The 23,423-nt window shown below is 39.2% G+C and overlaps 1 protein-coding gene across 2 annotated transcripts in view; it reads right to left on the bottom strand.

Moving 5' to 3' along the window:
- The window catches only part of LOC126336278 (phospholipid-transporting ATPase ABCA3), a 639,220-nt gene that overhangs the window by 48,526 nt on the left and 567,271 nt on the right, over window positions 1–23,423 (bottom strand). For both annotated transcript variants that reach the window (XM_049999794.1, XM_049999793.1), the window contains exons 28-29: window positions 15,493–15,663; window positions 3,511–3,731 (exon numbers count right to left, since the gene is read on the bottom strand). In XM_049999794.1, the coding sequence (XP_049855751.1) occupies window positions 3,511–3,731; window positions 15,493–15,663 (392 nt within the window). The remainder of the gene's footprint in view (window positions 1–3,510; window positions 3,732–15,492; window positions 15,664–23,423) is intronic.

Consider the following 23,423-nt stretch of genomic DNA (forward strand, 5'->3'; position numbering starts at 1 on the left):
TCTCTTCTTCAGAAACACTTTCCTTGCCATTGCCAGTCTATATTTTATATCCTCTCTACTTCGACCATCATCAGTTATTTTACTTCCTAAATAGCAAAACTCCTTTACTACTTTAAGTGTCTCATTTCCTAATCTAATTCCCTCAGCATCACCCGATTTAATTTGACTACATTCCATTATCCTCGTTTTGCTTTTGTTGATGTTCATCTTATATCCTCCTTTCAAGTCACTGTCCATTCCATTCAACTGCTCTTCAAAGTCCTTTGCCGTCTCTGACAGAATTACAATGTCATCGGCAAACCTCAAAGTTTTTACATCTTCTCCATGAATTTTAATACCTACTCCAAATTTTTCTTTTGTTTCCTTTACTGCTTGCTCTCAATATACAGATTGAATAACATCGGGGAGAGGCTACAACCGTGTCTCACTCCTTTCCCAACCACTGCTTCCCTTTCATGCCCCTCGACTCTTATGACTGCCATCTGGTTTCTGTACAAATTGTAAATAGCCTTTCGCTCCCTGTATTTTACCCCTGCCACCTTTAGAATTTGAAAAAGAGTATTCCACTCAACATTGTCAAAAGTTTCTCTAAGTCTACAAATGCTAGAAACGTAGGTTTGCCTTTTCTTAATCTTTCTTCTAAGATAAGTCGTAAGGTCAGTATTGCCTCACATGTTACAACATTTCTACGGAATCCAAACTGATCCTCCCCGAGGTCCGCATCTACCAGTTTTTCCATTCATCTGTAAAGAATTCGCGTTAGTATTTTGCAGCTATGGCTTATTAAACTGATAGTTCGGTAATTTTCACATTTGCCAGCACCTGCTTTCTTTGGGATTGGAATTATTATATTCTTCTTGAAGTCTGAGTCTTGCTCACCAGCTGGTAGAGTTTTGTCAGGACTGGCTCTCCCAAACTCGTCAGTAGTTCTAATGGAATGTTGTCTACTCCGGGAGCCTTGTTTCGACTCAGGTCTTTCAGTGCTCTGTCAAACTCTTCACGCAGTATCGTATCTCCCATTTCGTCTTCATCTACATTCTCTTCCATTTCCATAATATTGTCCTCAAGTACATCGCCCTTGTATAAACCTTCTATATACTCCTTCCACCTTTCTGCCTTCCCTTCTTTGCTTAGAACTGGGTTGCCATCTGAGCTCTTGATATTCATACACGTGGTTTTCTTCTCTCCAAAGGTCTCTTTAATTTTCCTGTAGGCAGTATCTATCTTACCCCTAGTGAGATAAGCTTCTACATCCTTACATTTGTCCTCTAGCCATCCCTGCTTAGCCATTTTGCACTTCCTGTCGATCTCATTTTTGAGACGGTCGTATTCCTTTTTGCCTGCTTCATTTACTGCATTTTTATATTTTCTCCTTTCATCAATTAAATTCAATATTTCTTCTGTTACCCAAGGTTTTCTAGCAGCCCTTGTCTTTTTACCTACTTTATCCTTTGCTGCCTTCACTACTTCATCCCTCAGAGCTACCCATTCTTCTTCTACTGTATTTCTTTCCCCTATTCCTGTCAATTGTTCCCTTATGCTGTCCCTGAAACTCTGTACAACCTCTGGTTCTTTCAGTTTATCCAGGTCCCATCTCCTTAATTTCCCACATTTTTGCAGTTTCTTCAGTTTTAATCTACAGGTCATAACCAATAGATTGTGGTCAGAGTCCACATCTGCCCCTGGAAATGTCTTACAACTTAAAACCTGATTCCTAAATCTCTGTCTTACCATTATATAATCTATCTGATACCTTTTAGTGTCTCCAGGGTTCTTCCATGTATACAACCTTCTTTCATGATTCTTAAACCAAGTGTTAGCTATGATTAAGTTGTGCTCTGTGCAAAATTCTACTAGGCAGCTTCCTCTTTCATTTCTTAGCCCCAATCCATACCCACCTACTACATTTCCTTCTCTCCCTTTTCCTACACTCAAATTCCAGTCACCCCTGACTATTAAATTTTTGCCACCCTTCACTATTTGAATAATTTCTTTTATTTCATCATACATTTCTTCAATTTCTTCGTCATCTGCAGAGCTAGTTGGCATATAAACTTGTACTACTGTAGTAGGTGTGGGCTTCGTATCTATCTTGGCCACAATGATGCGTTCACTATGCTGTTTGTAGTAGCTTACTCGCATTCCTATTTTCCTATTCATTATTAAACCTACTCCTGCATTACCCCTATTTGATTTTGTGTTTATAGCCCTGTAGTCACCTAACCAGAAGTCTTGTTCCTCCTGACACCGAACTTCACTAATTCCCACTATATCTAACTTTAACCTATCCATTTCCCTTTTTAAATTTTCTAACCTACCTGCCCGATTAAGGGATCTGACATTCCATGCTCCGATCCGTAGAACGCCAGTTTTCTTTCTCCTGATAACGACATCCTCTTGAGTAGTCCCCGCCCGGAGATCCGAATGGGGGACTATTTTACCTCCGGAATGTTTTACCCAAGAGGACGCTATCATCATTTAATCATACAGTAAAGCTGCATGTCCTCGGGAAAAATTACGGCTGTAGTTTCCGCTTTCTTTCAGCCGTTCGCAGTACCAGCACAGCAAGGCCGTTTTGGTTAATGTTGCAAGACCAGATCAGTCAATCATCCAGACTGTTGCCCCTGCAACTACTGAAAAGGCTGCTGCCCCTCTTCAGGAACCACACGTTTGTCTGGCCTCTCAACAGATACCCCTCCATTGTGGTTGCACCTACGGTACGGCCATTTGTATCGCTGAGGCACGCAAGCCTCCCCACCAACGGCAAGGTCCATAGTTCATTGGGGGGGGGGGGGCACATTGGACATTGGAGTGTATTGTTTAATTTGACAGATGGAAGCTGAAGTTATCACAACAAAAGTAGACATAGATTTGGTAGTAGGTGTACAGACGGAAGCTGAAGTTATCACAACAAAAGCAGACATAGATTTGGTAGTAGGTGTACTTTTCATTCATAGTAGAAATACCTTTTTTTATATTATTATTATTATTATTATTATTATTATTATTATTATTATTACAAATAGTTATAGCTACGGGAGGTAGCACTGTGTAGGATAAAATTAAGTATTAATGTATCTTCCATAATTTCTGTGAGAATCAATACAGCCTTTGTTTCAATTATTGGTTATGGGCTACAATGAAATAGAATAAATAAATATTTGGTTGAGTATATGCAGATTAAAAATTTTGGTAATTGGGTGTTAGACTGGGAGTAATATCAAAGTGTGTGTCTTCTGTGGGCAGGTCCTAAATGTTCAGTTCAGTGTATTCTTCACTGAACAATGAGGGCATACAAGTCTTGTTAGTCTCCCACCCCCCCTCATGTTTTCATGTTTTGGATGTTAGTATCTGTGCAGTTAGGAAAGTAGGTGTGGACCTTGTATCATGTTGTGCTATGAATAATGAAGTGGTTACATTGTAAGTGCAAACATGCATTACCAGTAATGTATTTACAAAATACGTAACAGTTACTTGAATAAATTGTTCATTTGGCATTCTGCTACTCACCTGCAAATGTGTCATTAATAAAAGCCTTTATGGCAGACACACTATTGTGAGAATATTCACTGTCTTGCATGTGATTTTCCTTTCGTGGCTTCTTCAACTTCACAGTTAATGTATAACCCTCAGCAAATTTGTTTTTAAGATGTTGTGAAGAGCCAAGGCACTGGAATTGTCCATTAACCATAATAGCTAGTTTAGTGCACAATGCTTCACACTCTTCCATGCTGTAACAGTGAATTCAATTAACAATTACATAGTTGGACAAAGAAGATATGAATTGTCATAGAAAAAGCAGATATTTACAGTTCCTGTCAATAAGGGCCAGCCAATTCATAGGGCAACTGCTTGCAGTGCCCCAATTAAGCTCTTGTCAAAGTGCCATCAGGGATGGCTGTGCAATGCAAAGAAGTATGCTTCTGTGTTGGAAAACAGCTCAAGTGTTGGTTATTTCAGTGTTTAGTTCCTGCTCCTCAAAGTTAGCTGGAGCTAAATCCATAAAAACTGTATTTTGGTTGGAATTGCAGAAGAGGTGGAGTTAATTTGTAATTATAGATAGCGACAAACAGTTATTTCGTTTTCAGGAGGACAAAACAGAAGCTACTGCACTCCTACTGGGACACTGTTTCAATTAGGAATAATAGATAAATTTTTGCAAATCAATGTCATCAAATAAATATTTCAATAATTATGTACATGTAGCTACACAACACAGTCTTCTGTTTATATATAATGCACTGGCATAAAAAATTTAGGTTACTGGAATTCTTGAACAGAATAAAATCATTTACTTTTCATCCATTTTACAATGATAGTCCTAAATTTGTTTTTTGACAATATGTGGGCACTCTCAATTAATTTACTGAAGTAGGCAAGATCAAATTATTTACAGCTATTGCAAGTTACTCTCAATTCTTGTGTTATGGCAATGAACTGACTGAGAAAGACACAGCTAGGTACTGCCACTACATGGAGTCATTTGGAATGACACCTACATGATTCATGTAATTTAAATCTTGCAGTGAAGCTGATAGTCTTTTTTGTTGTTTAAACACTAGTTTAGAGCCATAACAATATTCCATAACTCAGATGGGATGTGAAGAATGTGAAACAAACATAGGTGTTCTCTGCCAACACAGTTCTTTAGTTCATGCAGTAAATAGCTCATGCATTCTAATCTGCTACATAAGTTTCCTATGTGGGTATCCCACCTGACTTTCAGTCTATGTGAAGTTATGACTGTTTGACTGTTTTTTGGTTATGAATGGGAGCATTAAGTCTGAACATAATGCTTTAATTTTTACTGCCATTTTCCTGTAGTGCATTTGCTTGAAGCAAGTACTACATCTTTCGGTAATCCCACCAGATGTGCAAATGAATGATCAATGCCTGTAATGTTGTACACATTCAGTGGTGACACCTACATCTACATCTACATACATGCTCTGCAAGCAATTATACGGTGTATGGTGGAGGGTACCCTGCATCACTATTAGTCATTTCCTCTGCTGTTCCAATCACAAACAGAGCAAGGGAAAAACGACTGTCTATATGCCTCCATATGAGCCCTAATTTCTTGTACTTATCTTTGTGGTCCTTACGCTGTGTGCTAGTGGTAGCAAAATCATACTGCAGTCAGCTTCAAATGCAGGTTCTCTAAATTTTCTCTACAGTGTTACTACACAAGAACTCTGCCTTCCCTCCACTGACCGAGTATGGGGGCATAGTGTTTAGCACACTGGATTCGCAATTGGAAGGATGACGATAAAACCCACGTCCAGCCAATCTGATTTAAGTTTTCTGTGATTTCCGTAAATCACTGCAGGCAAATTCCAGGATGGTTCCTTTGAAAGGGTGTGGCCGATTTCCTTCCCTAATCTGATGGGACCAATGAACTCACAGTTTCATCCCCTCCCCCAAATAAATCAACCAGCGATTCCTGTTTGAGTTCCCAAAGCATCTCCGTAACACTTGTGTGTTGTTAGAAAGTACTGGTAACAAATCTTCCCTACCATAATCCTTAAATGCTCATTCCAGTTAACATCGCTTTGCAACATTATGCCAGGACACTATTAATGTTACATCTGAATAATAAGGGTTTGCTTCTCTTACTCATCTACATTAACTTACAGTTTTCTACAGGCAGAGCCAACTGCCATTCATTGTGCCAACAAGAAATTTTGTCTAACAAGGAACCCCTTTAGAGCGAGGTCACAAGTTCAGTATTTACTAAGTCTTGTTTGAAAGTGTTTTATTAAGAATCATGCCAGGAAAAATATTAGGTGCTAATGACTCCCCATGTGCATCAGGAGGGCAATAGAAAATGAGTGTACGAGAGGTGCAGAGATCAACCTCCAATGAGATGTATGTATTAAACTTCATGGAACAGACATCATCGACATTCAAGCAATATTCAAAACAAACCATTAACTTGTACAATGAACACCATTAAGATTGCAGGCAAACTCCTTGGGAGTTACAAACCATGCATAACATTCAACTAGGTATCCAGTCTTAAAGAATGCATATAGAATCATATTGGTGTAACAGGGTGATGACAACTGATGGAATGTGATGGCATGCAACCAAATGCAAAACAATCTGTCATGTAGCTTATCATGAAACTGGCTAACTTTAATGCATAGCTGCAGAAAGTGTGATAATATCTTTTATAGTCATGAAAAAGCAAACATCCAGAGGCTAAATTTGTTCAGTGGTTCAAGGTGATATGAACTGCAATTTCACTTTTCAGGAGAGATAGCTTGCTTGAAAGGAATTTGATTTTTATGCGGAGACCAGGAATCAAGCAAAAGAAAGTTATTTTGACCAGCTACTGGCTAAAAGCAGTGCTCAAACCACAGCTGTTGCATTTATGTCCATTTTCCCACTCTTGTTTGCTGTGACACAAATATTGCTGACTCTCCTTGCAAGATCATGCGCATGAGAAAGAACTGTAGGGAGCAGAGCACCTCCAACTTCTTGCAGCACAATAAATAACATTCGAGCCAGTTTATCATCCAGATTAACAGCTAGTAAATTGTATATAAATGCTTTAAGACATCACTGTTATTTGATATTGACACAACTCCCTTGGTACTTTTAATTTCCTGGGTTCCTTCCATATGGATTCTCTCTTCAAATACTGATTGGTTGGAGTTGAAAACAAATACTTTACTGAATGATCAAAAAATCTACAAATTTTTGGGCAAATTCCACAGTTCACTGTGCACCATCAAGGTGACGCTCTGTTTGAAATTTCATTATCTTACTTCTTCCAATTTGGTAGCACTCTTTGAAGGTATGCAGCCATCCACTGCTTGTCTTAAAATCACTGTAATCTCTGTCACATGCAATTTGATGAGCATAATGAAGTAGGTTACTATCACGCACATTCTGTAAATTGTAACGAGCATCCTTGAAACATGCAAACACCAGTTTTTGTAACAAGTGCACCTTGTCCTCTCTTGAATGTCCATAGTTTTTCATATGCACCAAATTGTTTGCACAGTTGAGCATATGTGACACCACTTCCCTGACTCAAGTCTCAAGAAAATTTATTATTCCAAACTGAAAATATGTTCAAGGATTATGCAGCAAACTGATGTTAAGGATATTGGCTTGTGATTTTGTGGGTCTTCTCTTTTGCCCTTCTTATATGCAGGTGTCACTTGTGTTTTTCCATTCAGTTGGGACTTTGCACTGGGTGAGAGATTCATGATGAATACAAGCTGGTGAAGGGTCCAATGTTGTATAGTATTCTTCGTAAAACTGAACTGGGATTCCATCTGGACTGGCGACTTACCTGTTTTCAATTCTTTTTGCCTCTCTCTAAGCCAGGGATGCTTGTTACTGTCTTGTCCACACAGAATCTGTTCAATGGTCAAATGATGGCATGTTTGTACAATTCTGCTGAATAAATGATTTCTTAAGTGTGAAATTTCAAACTTCAGCTTCAGTTTCGCTATCTTTAACTGCCATGTCAGACTGGTCAACTAGTGGTTAGATGGAAGAACTAGACCTGCAAAGTGATCTTACATAGAACCAAAATTTTCTTGGGTTCTCTGCCAGATCTTTTGCTATGGTACAACAGCAGTAATTGTATGCTTCAAGCATAGATCTTCCTACATATGCAAGAATCATTACTAACCTTTGCTCATTGTCATTTGTGCATCCCCTTTTGAACCGAGACTGAAACAGCCTCCTCAACAGTTTCCACAATCACGATATCAAACGATTTATTTAAGAAATTATCCCAAAGACAGAACTCCCAACATTTCCTACCCATAAATGTAAGATCATTGGAGTAATCGGTACCAGGTCACAAAACATATGGATACACATAGTGCTGTAGGTTAAAATAGGAAATGCAGCTTTGGTATGTGTGTTCCTTGTTGTTTATAATTTAATTGAGGACCGTATCATTGAATTAGGTACCATAAGAGAGAAGGACTTAAAAATAGACTTCTCGACTGGTAGCTTTAGTTTTTGCGACAACGGAACTATAGCCCAAGTAGATCTCATAAGGGAGGAAACAGGTCATGGGAATCGAATACAAATTATCACTGGCAGGCAATGAAAACCTCGTAACTCTACTTTGTTAAATTTTGCAGGTGAAGCAGAAACAGTTTCTTAAAAAGTAACACAAAGTGATACCGGAAGTTCTTACATTTGTAACTGTGTGCAGAAACCTAGTTATTGACAAATTAGAGAAATCCATGCACTTTCAAATCTCTCTTTGGTTATGGAATTATTGGTTACTGAAATTTAAGAGTTTTCACAGACAGATAAAGTTATGAAGTTTTCACTGTCTACCATCATTATGGAAAGGAAAAGTAAAAGAAGCACCCACTTAAAAAAGAAAGTATGAAGCTTCTTGGTATATTAGAACAGGTGCAAGACAAATCCAAAGAAGCTGATGGCCTTGACCTAGAACAAAGGGAACAATTGGTCAATATTTCAACCTGGAACAATATGTGGATTTATCTTTCATTTAGAAGTTATTTCCACATACGACACATTGCAATATGCCCTATCCTATTCCTTGGAGCCAGAGCAAGCCAGTAGATGAAGAAATAGTAAGGACTTAATTGAACCATGAAAGAGCCCATACTGCAGTCCTCTTTTAGTCATGCCTAAACCAGGATGAAAAGTGAGATTAGTGGTAGAGGCCCATGTCATAAATAAAGTAACTGTGCCAGTCAGAACCCATCCAGAAACCATCTGACAAACTCATACAGAATTGTTAAGGGACCAAGTGCTCACCTTAATAGCTCATACTGCCAATTAGGTTAGAAGATTAGTCATGAAAATATACAGCTTTTGTATATACTGGGAGAAGTTATCCATTCAAGGTACTACCGTTCAGTCTCAATGTAAGTGCAGACATATTTATAATGACTCTCAATGCACTTTTAGCTATCAGAATTGAGCAGTCAATTAACAGAATTCAAAAATGACATATTAACAGTAACAGGAAAATGGGAAGAGGATTTAGGACTGCGGAATTGTCTACTGAAATCTTCTAAACATCAGGAATACTGGCCAATCTGCAAAAATCACATTTTAGGCTGAAGAAGATAAAGTTTTTAGGGCACCTGATCAATGAAACAGGTGCTCTACATAACACTACAAAGATTAGTGCAATAAAGAATATTCCTGTTCCCAAAACCAGGTAGCAGCTAAAAGGATTTTTAAGATGGTAATAATTTTTGGTCAGTTCACACAGGACTAGAACATGAATGCAGAACCATTAGTCTGCTTAGGAGAAATATAACTTGACACTGGACACAAGAATGTCAGAACACTTCTGCAGAAATATAACATGCCTTGACTAATGTTCAAACAACTACATCACGTAGATATAAAACTGGAATTTGGATTAATGAAGAACTCTCAGCTAGTGTAAGATTAGGCACCTGCTTATTCCAAATTTAGATAACTGAAGGCCAACCAACATTTTGTGCGATTGCAGTTGCAAGCAGGATTATTACGTAGTTGTGAAAGGTTGTATACAACTAGTGAGGTAGAAGCATTGGCTGTTATACATGCATTCTAAAAATCCAACTATATTATTTATATACTGCACAAACTGTAGTCTACTGTGATCACCAAGCACTTTGCACTTTGTAAATGTGCAAATTGCTTACACCAAGATTGTCATGATGGGCATCACCATTGCAGGAATATAAATTTCGTATAGAATATATCAAAGGAAACAAAAATCTAATTGCACATGCCCTAACAAGACTGCCAAAATGATTGGGATGGGTCAGATGAGCAACTGGGAGGATTGCTTATATTAGGCCTACTGATGAAAGAGCTGACAGCAAGAAGATATTACTTAGGGGAATGTGGTAGAGCTACATAGAAGAAATCTGAGATGGTACAACATGCAACAGAAATTAGAACAACTAGGATACAAGAGACTAAACCAGTGGTTTAAGATTGTCAGTGGAGTGCTCTCCATTGACATGGTAATAGGAATAAGAATTGGTGTGTGTGCATTCTCAAGGGACATGAAACCAGGTTAATCCAATACATGCATAAGGCTTGGGGATATTCTGCAGTTATTTACGGTAAATGTGTGAACAAACTCAGGTTATATTGTTATTTCCCCATCTGCCTAGAAAGGTCCAGGAAAGCAGTAACTTAAAAGAGTATTCAGAGGAAGTTCTACACATCCAAATTTGTTCATTGCATAACCACGAAAAAATATAAATTTATCTTTTGTAATTGGCAACATCTAAATCTGGAGAACCAATATTTCCTGAATGTAAAATGAGGTTGGGTGGTCTTACTCCAGATTTTCATGATTTTCTTTGGAGTATTTGCCAAAATGAGAAGGCCAGTCACTATATTAGGCCATGGACATACCAATCACTGATTGTTAAGGGGCATTTGGTAAAGGTAATCATATTCCAACTTTGTTTCATAAGTAGCACCAAAATTGCTACTAATCAGGTAAGCTGCCACTGTTACCTTAAGCAGTATAATCAAAATCCATTCGGTAATCATATGAAAAGAAAAAGTAAAATGACTAGTACAGTGTGGATCATGGAAAGTGGTTATACAATATTTTCACTCCCACAAGGGACCATGTAACATCCCAGTTCCCCTAAACTGTGCTAACATATGATGTTTTATTGAATACCTGTTTAGGAACCTGATCAGCTGATGGCTTCAACAAATGCTCTAGTATTTTAACAATAAATTCTGAGAGAGATACATTTACTCTTTGGAATGTAGTTGCTCTTTGGAGAGCTTCTCTAGGACCTTCGGACATTTGGTTTGTGATTGTTTGCAGACAAATCTGCATCACTGTCTTAGCATACATTTGGAGATGTTTTTACCGATGACTGAAGTAGAGCTATCGGTGGTAGTGATTGTGTATGTATGAGGTGTGCTTGCTTGTGTGAATGTGTGTGTGTTTTCTTTACTTAACAAGGCTTTGGCTGAAAGTTATAACATGTAACTGTCTTTTTGTTGCACCTGTCTGCAATTCAATGGAACATTTTATGACTTTACAGTGAGTAGCAATCTACTGGTTTCCTAATATTTCCGAACTAATAGTTTTGAAATTTGGGATAGTTTCTTGTAGTTTTATATGTTTTTAGTGATAGGACTAACAATTTTGTGTTCTTAAGATAAGTAGTGGTCAACCATTGTGTCTCATAATTCGATATACTGGGCATATCGGATCATTTTCTTAAAAATTGGTGATGACAGTCTTCATGAGAATTTATTTCTCTATTATTTTCAATACAATAAGCACAGTTTTATATATGCTTTACCAGATTTTTTTACTTGTATATAAAAATAGGCGTAACTTGGTTGAAGATCTGCAGTACATTTCGGAAGAATCACTTTAATTGTACATGTTGGTGATTTCTCATCACCTTGAAAGATTTTGTCATATCATTCAGGCTTTGCTTGTCTGTCCCAAGAGTCAATAATTAACAGAAGCCATTCTTCACCCACATAAGACCTCAAACACTGGCTGAAAAAGTCAGTATCCAGTTCTGTCATTAGCTTCCCAGATTTGGAAGATGTTACTACAATGCTTTTAAAATTTTGCTCGTATTCTTTTACTGTGGTTTGAACTCGGTGACCAAAGTTACCGATTGACTCTTGTAAACAAACACTTGAAACAGATTGTTTCCAGACAGAGTGAGAACATAATGAGCGGTATATGTACAAGTGTCACTTTATTCATGTCATGTCTTTTGATAAAATAGTTTTTCTACCTTTGACAGCCAGATCCTGTTGTACACTGGCTGATATTGACAATCTGATAGAAAAAACAACTGAACTTGAAGTATTTTGTCAGAGAATTGTAAAAAATAGAGAGCAGAATGAATTTTTAAATAACCTGCAATAAATACCTGGCTAATGAGTGTTGATAGCAAAATCTTTGTTGAAATCCAGTATCAATTTTAATGTCTGGGTTCAAAAAGTGTCAGCAGCTGCAAGGGTTTCTTCGATCATTGCTGTCTCTTTTCTTGAAACAAATCTTTTCACTCTTTGCTGACGAATTCTGTGCTTATTTTTGAATCTATGAACCCACCTGTCCAAAGCTTAAAATTCAAAATCTGTAAACTGTTGTGCTGCTGCTGAAGCCCACTGTTGTAAATTCTGCGTAGTCACTTGTTGATAATTCTTCCAGGCTTCAACAAAACAATCGTATGTTCAGGAACTGAGTTCCTCCTTTTTTTCTTTTTTATTCCCATTAGGATAAATATTCCTTCTTCCTTAACAAGCACAAGATATTGTCATTGAAGATTACATTGGCATCAAATTATTTGCTCAAGCAAGCTTTTGTAATAAACAACAGCATCTTTCAATATCACCTTTGACACTTTGCTGTACTATGAAAGTGCAGCTTCTGGTATTTTTGTGATGTCTTCATTGACAGACATTTTTAATTCACTATATTGTAAAAATGTCAATACTATTTCACAGTACAGAACACGCCAGTCTCTGCAAAAATCAGGAATTAATGGCACTTTAGCAGGTAAGGCTCACTGTTCGATTAGTTCCGTGCGGGTGTTGACTATTCCTGACCATTTACTGTTTGTATAAACAATGAGCTAACATCTATACTCTTCTGCCCCCCTCTCCCCCATGGGACCAAACTGCTGAGGTCATTAGTCCCAGTTATACTCTGATTTTCCACAAAGACACCAGTTCCTCAAATTTAATGAATATTTATAACCTTTCTGCAGCTTATAGCATTGTCCAATTTTGTAATAACATTGCAATGACAGTAATTAACACTTTAATTTATCTCCATTAAAATGCATTTGAAACTATTCAGCTTATTAAAAAGAAACTATTGATAAGTGTAATTCACATTTGAGAGCCATTTCATACATGAAACAAAATTATTTATGATTGAACTGATAATACATTAGGTCATTAACTTTAGTTAAAAGTTGTTATAATTCTCAAAAAAATTAAGAAAACAAAATAAAATCAGCTGTATGACATTCCAGCATACTACTGACTGAGCTATTTCACCTGAATGCTGAAATGCTATTTCTGACCATATAAGGTTTTTTCTCGGAATATTCTGGATAGTGCACATTATGACATCTATGTGTGGACACTCTTGAGGTGTACTCCCAACCTGTGAAGTCTCATCCTGAACTGAATTTCCAAGAGTGGAGGATTCCCTTGTTGGTACTGACTACAGAAATGTGTGGCTCGAGAGGGAATGCTCGACCACTGTACTATATTCTCTTTAACGCCTTATGCACAGTCAGTCTGCTAGGTGGACTGACAGTGGAACTTTGGAACTCACAAATGATTCCTTCCATAGATTTCAGGCGCATTTCTAAATACTCGACAGCCCCTTGACATGAGGTCTGACTGGTCTCGGTTTTTCTAATAATTTCCCGGTATGCAGCCAGATCCCAGCACAAACAGCCGGTGTTCTCAGTACATTAATACATCGAGCGCATGTAATATTGGATGATGAAAACCTCCACGCAGAATTAGAACACTTGGAGAAGGTTTATAAAGAGAATGGCTACACTTCATGCCAAATAAGAAAGGCCATGCACAACTGTCATAACAAGAAGCAGCGCACTGAGGACGCTGATGACGACTTTAAATCAACTGCGTTTCTTCCATGCGCCGGGAATGTGTCGTCGAAAATAGGCTGATTACTGAAGATGAATAAAATCAAGGTTATCTTCCGTCCACCAGCAAAGAACTGGGCCCTGGTTGGATCCGTTAAAGACGATTTACAACTGAAGAAAGCAGGCATCTACAAAATTCCCTGTGAATGTGGCTCTGCATATATTGGCCAGACGACAAGAACTGTCCATGAACGATGTACAGAACATGAAAGATACACCCGTCTGCGGCAACCATCAAAATCGGCAGTAGCAGAGCACTGTATTTCATTGGGACATTCAATGGAATACAATGGAACAAAAATTTTAGCTCCGGTTTCCAGATTTTGGGATTCCGTAATCAAGGAATCAGTGGAAATACGTCTTGCCGATAATCTTATAAATCGTGACAATGGCTTTCAGCTGGATAAAAATTGGAATCTTGTTATTAAAATTATACAATCACAGCAGAATCGACAGTGTCATTCGATACTCAATGACTAGATGATCTTTTATTTTCACCACCGAGGGCAGCACGTACAACTCGGCTATGCCGCGCATGTCAACACCTGACGCATGCACTGTAGGATGCCAGTACGTTTCGCATGCGCGAGATTTGGCATAAATACTGCGACTGCACCTGGGCTCTTCAGTAGTTGTGTACTCACCTGATGACGGCCTGACGTCTCTGGGCCGAAATATCATGGCAGAATGTCGACAGGATCCGGCTGCATACCAGGAAATTATTAGAAGAACAAATACACCGGGAAAATGGTAGCTTTAAATTAGTTAAAATGTCTCTGATGGTTTTGTCGGTCATGTGATATCCCACAACTAGTTAATGTGTGAAGTGACCAATATCTCCTGACTGACGCATTCTATCGTTACTGTTTCTCTACTGACAACATGACTCCTTTTATACCGGCAGGTCTGCCTCTCTTGAGCTTTAGTGGTCATTACATAATGGTGTCTGGATAGTGTACTTTCTTAGAAAATATAACTGAGAATGAAGCAGATGGTTCTGTTTTCTCCATTAAAAGTAGCAGCTTCCTTTTTAATTTGCTTAGATAATTTAGTTGGCATAGGCATGAGTAGCATTAAGTTATTATGTTTCTATGATATGTTTGTCTTTTGTTAATGTGTACCATGGCTCCTTCCACTTCCCTGAAGGTTCTCATTATTTGTAGAATCTATGGATGAGTGAGGCAAGAGTAGCAACACATATGAAAATTGTCAGCAACATCCTGTAATTCAGTCAAAATTTGAAAGGGAACTGAAGAACATGAAAAACAATGTGTTTTGATGAATTCAGATTAAACTAGATAAAAGCAGCTGGGATATCAGGTTTCCATTGGCTGTACAGAGTACGTCTGGTCATCTAGAATGAAAAAGCAACTGTGAAATCTGAACAAAAGCAACTATTCCATGGCCTAAGAAAGGAATTAGGAAGAACTGTGGAAATTACATTTGCCTCTCAGTGTTGTCCCATACATTGAAGATGTTAGAAAAAATATGACAGACATTAAGAAACTTGTCTTACAATGAGAACAACATGGATTCAGAGAGGGCAGAAATATTGTGTATGACATTTATGCTGCGAGAAAGGAAGCAGTGATGCACTACATGTTAGGGAAGAATCTTATCATGGTATATCGAGACAGTGTAGGCATATGACACTGTCCCAAGACATACAATTTGGAAATACCTGGAAGATGGCAAATTCCATCCTTAACAAGGTGAAGACATTATACTAGCAATGTAACAACAGTGTTCATGTGACAGATGGAAGTTTTAAATTGTCTGAAACACAAAAAACAGTTCAACAAAGAAGAACTTTATTACCAGCATACTCATGGACGAAATCATTCCATACCTGTGGGATGTAAGAACTATGCACTTTCCTTTTTCTCTTGCATCACAGATAACATTCCACAAGTGTCTTCTAGCAACTGGATCCATTCCAGCAGTTGGTTCATCTAAATAAACAACAGATGGATTTCCAACCATTGCAAGAGCAGTGCTGAGTTTCCGTTTGTTTCCACCACTGAAAAATAACAAATTAATAAAATATCTCACAAATGTAGACAACCTCTTAATTAAAATAATACAAAAAATATGCAATGACAAAACATACACATGACAATTTAAAAGTAAGTGTATACACTTTGTGCGTGTAATGTGTGCATCAAAATAAGAGTAAAATGTTAAATAAAGTTTTGTCCAAAATTGCTTTATTTCAGAGTATGAGAATCTTTGTGTGAGTATAGTTTGAGCATATCAACATAGTTTTGCAGAGGACATTTGGCGTGGTATAGTGGACAATTCCCCCCCCCATGAACCATGGACCTTGCCGTTGGTGGGAAGGCTTGCGTGCCTCAGCGATACAGATAGCCGTACCATAGGTACAACCACAACGGAGGGGTATCTGTTGAGAGGCCAGACAAACGTGTGGTTCCTGAAGAGGGGCAGCAGCCTTTTCAGTAGTTGCAAGGGCAACAGTCTGGATGATTGACTGATCTGGTCTTGCAACATTAACCAAAACGGCCTTGCTGTGCTGGTACTGCGAACGGCTGAAAGCAAGGGGAAACTACGGCCGTAATTTTTCCCGAGGACATGCAGCTTTACTGTATGATTAAATGATGATGGCGTCCTCTTGGGTAAAATATTCTGGAGGTAAAATAGTCCCCCATTCGGATCTCCGGGCGGGGACTACTCAAGAGGATGTCGTTATCAGGAGAAAGAAAACTGGCGTTCTACGGATCGGAGCGTGGAATGTCAGAACCCTTAATCGGGCAGGTAGGTTAGAAAATTTAAAAAGGGAAATGGACAGGTTAAAGTTAGATATAGTGGGAATTAGTGACGTTAGGTGGCAGGAGGAACAAGACCTCTGGTCAGGAGACTACAGTGTTATAAACACAAAATCAAATAGGGGTAATGCAGGAGTAGGTTTAATAATTAATAGGAAAATAGGAATGCGGGTAAGCTACTACAAACAGCATAGTGAATGCATTATTGTGGCCAAGATAGATACGAAGCCCACACCTACTACAATAGTACAAGTTTATATGCCAACTAGGTCTGTAGATGACAAAGAAAATGAAGAAATGTATGATGAAATAAAAGAAATTATTCAGATAGTGAAGGGAGATAAAAATTTAGTAGTCATGGGTGACTGGAATTCGAGTGTAGGAAAAGGGAGAGAAGGAAACATAGTAGGTGGATATGGATTGGGGCTAAGAAATGAAAGAGGAAGCCGCCTGGTAGAATTTTGCACAGAGCACAACTTAGTCATATCTAACACTTGGATTAAGAATCATGAAAGAAGGTTGTATACATGGAAGAATCCTGGAGATACTAAAAGGTATCAGATAGATTATATAATGGTAAGACAGAGATTTAGGAACCAGGTTTTAAGTTGTAAGACATTTACAGGGGCAGATATGGACTCTGACCACAATCTATTGGTTATGACCTGTAGATTAAAACTGAAGAAACTGCAAAAAGGTGGGAATTTAAGGAGATGGGCCCTGGATAAACTGAAAGAACCAGAGGTTGTACAGAGTTTCAGGGAGGTCATAAGGGAACAATTGTAAGGAATGGGGGAAAGAAGTACAGTAGAAGAAGAATGGGTAGCTTTAAGGGATGAAGTAGTGAAGGCAGCGGAGTATCAAGTAGGTAAAAAGATGAGGGCTAGTAGAAATCCTTGGGTAACAGAAGAAATATTGAATTTAATTGATGAAAGGAGAAAATATAAAACTGCAATAAATGAAGCAGGCAAAAAGGAATACAAACGTCTCAAAAATGAGATCAACAGGAAGTGCAAAATGGCTAAGCAGGCATGGCTAGAGGACCAATGCAAGGATGTAGAGGCTTATCTCACTAGGGGTAAGATAGATACTGCCTACAGGAAAATTAAAGAGACTTTTGGAGATAAGAGAACCACTTGAATGAACATCAAGAGCTCAGATGGCAACCCAGTTCTAAGCAAAGAAGGGAAAGCAGAAAGGTGGAAGGAGTATATAGAGGGTCTATACAAGGGCGATGTACTTGAGGAAAATATTATGGAAATGGAAGAGGATGAAGATGAAGATGATATGGGAGATACAATACTGCATGAAGAGTTTGACAGAGCACTGAAAGACCTGAGTCGAAACAAGGCCACCGGAGTGGACAACATTCCATTGGAACTACTGACGGGTTTGGGAGAGCCACTCCTGACAAAACTCTACCATCTGGAGAGCAAGATGTATGAGACAGGTGAAATACCGTCAGACTTCAAGAAGAATATAATAATTCCAATCCCAAAGAAAGAAGGTGTTGACAGATGTGAAAATTACCGAACAATCAGTTTAACAAGCCACAGCTGCAAAATACTAACACGAATTCTTTACAGACGAAAGGAAAAACTAGTAGAAGCCGACCTCAGGGAAGATCAGTTTGGATTCCGTAGAAATACTGGAACACGTGAGGCAATACTGACCTTACAACTTATCTTAGAAGAAAGATTAAGGAAAGGCAAACCTAAATTTCTAGCATTTGTAGACTTAGAGAAAGCTTTTGACAATGTTGACGGGAATACTCTCTTGCAAATTCTAAAGGTGGCAGGGGTAAAAGACAGAGAGCGAAAGGCTATTTACAATTTGTACAGAAACCAGATGGCAGTTATAAGAGTCGAGGGACATGAAAGGGAAGCAGTGGTTGGGAAGGGAGTGAGTCAGGGTTGTAGCCTCTCCCCGATGTTATTCAATCTGTATATTGAGCAAACAGTAAAGGAAACAAAAGAAAAATTCGGAGTAGGTATTAAAATCCATGGAGAAGAAATAAAAAGTTTGAGGCTCGCCGATGACAGAGACAGCAAAGGACTTGGAAGAGCAGTTGAATGGAATGGAAAGAGTCTTGAAAGGAGTATATAAGATGAACATCAACAAAAGCAAAACGAGGATAATGGAATGTAGTCGAATTAAGTTGGGTGATGCTGAGGGAATTAGATTAGGAAATGGGACACTTAAAGTAGTAAAGGAGTTTTGCTTTTTGGGGAGCACAATAACTGAAGATGGTCGAAGTAGAGAAGATATAAAATGTAGACTGGCAATGGCAAGGAAAGAGTTTCTGAAGAAGAGAAATTTGTTAACATCGAGTATTGATTTAAGTGTCAGGAAGTCTTTTCTTAAAGTTTTTGTATGGAGTGTAGCCATTTATGGAAGTGAAACATGGACAATAAATAGTTTGGACAAGAAGAGAATAGAAGCTTTTGAAATGTGGTGTTACAGAAGAATGTTGAAGATTAGATGGGTAGATCACATAACTAATGAGGAAGTATTGAATAGGATTGGGGAGAAGAGAAGTTTGTGGCACAACTTGACCACAAGAAGGGATCGGTTGGTAGGACATGTTCTGAGGCATCAAGGAATCACCATTTTAGTATTGGAGGGCAGTGTGGAAGGTAAAAATCGTAGAGGGAGACCAAGAGATGAATACACCAAGCAGATTCAGAAGGATGTAGGTTGCAGTAGGTACTGGGAGATGAAGCAGCTTGCACAGGATAGAGTAGCATGGAGAGCTGCATCAAACCAGTCTCGGGACTGAAGACCACAACAACAGTGGACAGTGAGCTCCTCGGACTGCACGTTATTCCACAGCATCTGACTGGCAGAGTATGTAGACAGTCTTTGGAAGATGAACTGGGTGGTCTGCTTCATGATGTGCCAAAAACCACTTCATGATTTATGCATGACTGTGTCCCTGCACATTTCAGTTGGGAGGCATGAGAGTATCTCAATGTCACTTATCCTGATGATTGTATTCCTCATGCATGACCAGTTGGTGGCCCACCAGATCTTTGGATACTAATCCCCAGCGTATCATGTTACAGTTGACAATGAAGCACAACCACAGCAGAAAATTGAAAATGACTGTGCAACTGTGCAGAATGGGATGAATGGAGCCTGTAACATTCTGAGAGCAGTCAGATGTCAAGCACATCACTGTCTTCACCTGCATGTACATCATTTAGAATATGTTCCGGGATAATGTACAGTACATATTTGTGTTGAATTTCAGGTCCCTTTTTGTTATTTCTTTCTGAGAAGAATTACTTTTATGTTGTTCGTGTTGTTCTTATAATCCATACTCTACAGCATAACAATGTCAAACAAAACTTTTAACATTTTACATTTATTTTCATGTCTACAATACACCTGCAAAGTACGTACAGTTACTTTTGAATCACCTTGTATAAAAATAAAACAAAAGATTAAAATTAGCGGTACACTTTCGCAGAATTTTACAACACCCAAGAGCCTGTTAGGCAACAGAATTGGAAATTACAGAGTGAACATACTTGCATCATTTACCAGATAACTGCAACCATAAATAAGCTTACAATATATGAAATGATAATTAAATGGACACCCTAGCTGCAAACAGGCGTTGACATACTTCATTGGGGACATGTTGAAAATGTATGTCCCGACCGTGACTCGAACCCAAGATCTCCTGCTTACATGGCAGATGCTCTATCATCTGAGCCACTGATGGCACAGAGGACAGTGTGCCTGCAGGAACTTATCCCTTGCATGCTCCTAGTACGCGACTTGGTAGATTAATCTGCCACGAGTAATGAGTATGATGGGCAAACATCTAGTAGGCGCCCTACGAATGTAGTGGTGTTGACATTAAGTTGGGAATGTGGGTCTCACGGGAAGAGTGCAAGAGAAAAGTTCCTGCAGGCGCACTATCCTCTGTGCCGTCGGTGGCTCAGATTATAAGAGCGTCTGCCATGTAAGCAGGAGATCCCGGGTTCGAGTCCAGGTTGGGGCACACATTTTCAACACGTCCCCAATGAAGTGTTTCAACACCTGTTTGCAACTAGGGTGTCCATTTAATTATCATTTCATTTCTAGCAAAGCTGCGTGGTCATCAACAGTAACTGTTCTTTCGGGAACAGATACTACCATCATATATACATTATATGATGTATACGGCCCATTGGTTGCATCAAGTTTATTGCAGTAAGCAGTGACCAGATTTCAATACAACTAAGGGTATCTACTTTAGAAGCAATAAAGTCACACAACTTATATTACATTACAATGAAAAGCATACATTATGAGCTGAAATTCTCAGGTCAAATGGCAGAAATCCTCCACGAAAAACAGCTTAGTATAAGAACAGACACTGAAAAAACGTAACCAATTGGCTATATAAGTCAATTAATGAAAATGCGTCATTTACTATTTGCTAAGCACCAAGTCATCACAGCACTACAGGGAAGATATAAACTACATAATGTTTGTCCACAATACCTTAGAAATACTGGTGGACAAAATCAGTGCTGGTAGAAAGATATTCATTTATCTCTAAGATTGCAATGTTAAGCTGCCCCAAACATAAATTATTACCATGCCACTGTTAAGGGTAATAGTGCCACGACTGCAGCAAGCAGCCAATGCTGCCAACCCCTTACTGCTTTCCCCGTACTGTTCCTCTCCTGTTGCAGTCCTGAATTGGACTGTGAATTGTCTCACTTGTGGTGGACAAACAGTATGTCATCAATTAGCAATAGAATAGTGTGCCATAATGATACCTCTCTGTCATGGCAATTTGAAAAGCTCTGTGAACAAAGTTATGGCTGCGGCAGTGTGATTCCACGAGGGCGCTGTAAGTGAGACAGCCACGACACCGGCACTGGTGTGAGTCATTGTACGAGACCAGGTGGACGTGTTGGGCAGAATTTGGAGTACAATCGAGCAAATAACATTGGAAGGAACTGTGAAGTAGCACTGAGCAGCCACACAGGACAGATCTGACCAGATGCCCGGATAGCCGTGGTCTAGTCGGTGGCTGATAAAAAAAGTGTGCTGTTTAAATAGTGTAAGTATGGCACACCCAGCACTGTTTGTGATAGAACAGGCTGTTTCTGGTAGTTTCTGGAAAGCACAGATTGAGGCAGTGTCTTGATCTGTGTGAGTGTACTGTCATACAGCACTCACCTCATTTTTGGTGTATTTTGTTGTATGAAAGAACAGGCAGCTTTTCTGGTGTGTACACAGGTTCTTATTCTGAGCAAGGGCAACTATTTACTGGATGGGTTTTAAGCCTTTTTGTAATAGATTACCTTTAATTCTGAGCACTTGTATTGTGATCATTTTGGCCAGTTCTGCTGTAGTATGTGAAGGTTACCTTATAGGTCCATAACAGAGCCACTAAATTATATCTGATATGTGGAGTACAGCACAAGGCAAATGGGAGTGTTATTCTTCCCCCGTACTTAAAAATTTCTCAACTCTCAATTATGTAAAGGAGAGTCGTGTATGTTGAGAACAGGAATATTTACTGGAAACAAAGAGGATGTGTAAACTTATCACTATGAAAGATAACAACAGAATAAAAATATTAAAAACTAAAATCACAGAGTTTAATAGAACAAGCATGCACATCAGCACCCCAGGCAGCAAGTGTACAAACTTCTTTGATGTAACTTGGCCATCAGCTGATTCCACTGCTGAATGTGGGATCTCCGCTATTATCACATCAGCACCCTGCAGAGAAGCAGAACATTGTCTGCTTCCATCACCCCTGATGCCACCAAGAAATCTTGATGAAAAATGAATTTCTTATCCTCAACAGACCAATGACCATAGCAGTCTGGTCCCTTTACTCCCACAAACCAACCAACCTTATCCCCAAACCTTGTCTCACCACCATTCCCCAAATCCCTCACCATGCATACTAACCTTACATCCACAGAAAGAACCGCAGTCCACCATCTAAAACTGATCCTAAACTTATAATCCTACCTGCAGACAAAGGCTCCACCAACATAGTTTTGAGCCACAAGGATAACGTGGCAGAAGGACTCCGTCAGCTGTCAGATACTTCCCTTACAAACCATGCCACAGTGATCCCATTCCAGCAATCCAGCATGATCTCCAGTCACTACTCAAATCCTTAGGCCCATCCCAGAACATATTCACAGAGACCATCTCTCTACTTACCCCTACCACTCCCCACACTCCCACCTTCTACATGCTTCCTGAAGCCCATAAACGCAACCACCCAGGGCGCCACATTGTGGCCGGTTACTGGGTCCCACTGAGAGAATCTCTGCTCTCATAGACCGACAGCTTCAACCTATTACCCGGGACCTATCCTCCTCTATAAAAGATACCAACCATTTTCTCAACCAACTCTCCACATTTCCTCTCCCTTTACCACACGGTGTCCTGCTCGTCACTATTGATGCCACCTCCCTGTACGCTAACATTCCTAATGCCCATGGCCTTACTGCTATTGAACACTACCTTTCCAGATGCCCTATGGATTCCAAACCAACAACCTCCTACCTAATCTCCATGGCCAACTATATCCTCACCCACAATTACTTCTCCTTTGAAGGCATTACCTACAAACAAATCCGCAGTACGACTATGGGCACCCACATGGCACCATCCTATGCTAACCTATTCATGGGCCATCTAGAGGAATCCTTCCTAAAAACCCAGAATCCTAAACCCCTCACCTGGTTCAGACTCATCGATGACATCTTTGCTATTTGGATTGAAGGTGAGGACAGCTTATTCACATTCCTCCAGAACCTCAACAACTTCTCCCACATTTGCTTCACCTGGTCCTACTCAACCCAACTTCCTAGATGTTGACCTCCACCTCAGAGATGGCTACATCAGTACCTCCATCCATACTGAACCTACTAATCAACAGTAATACCTTCACTTCGACAGCTGCCACCAGTTTCATACCAAGAAGTCCCTTCTGTACAGCCTAGCCACCTGTGTCGTCGCATCT

This window comes from Schistocerca gregaria, chromosome 2 (assembly GCF_023897955.1).
Source record: "Schistocerca gregaria isolate iqSchGreg1 chromosome 2, iqSchGreg1.2, whole genome shotgun sequence".
NCBI classification, from domain to species: domain Eukaryota; kingdom Metazoa; phylum Arthropoda; class Insecta; order Orthoptera; family Acrididae; genus Schistocerca; species Schistocerca gregaria.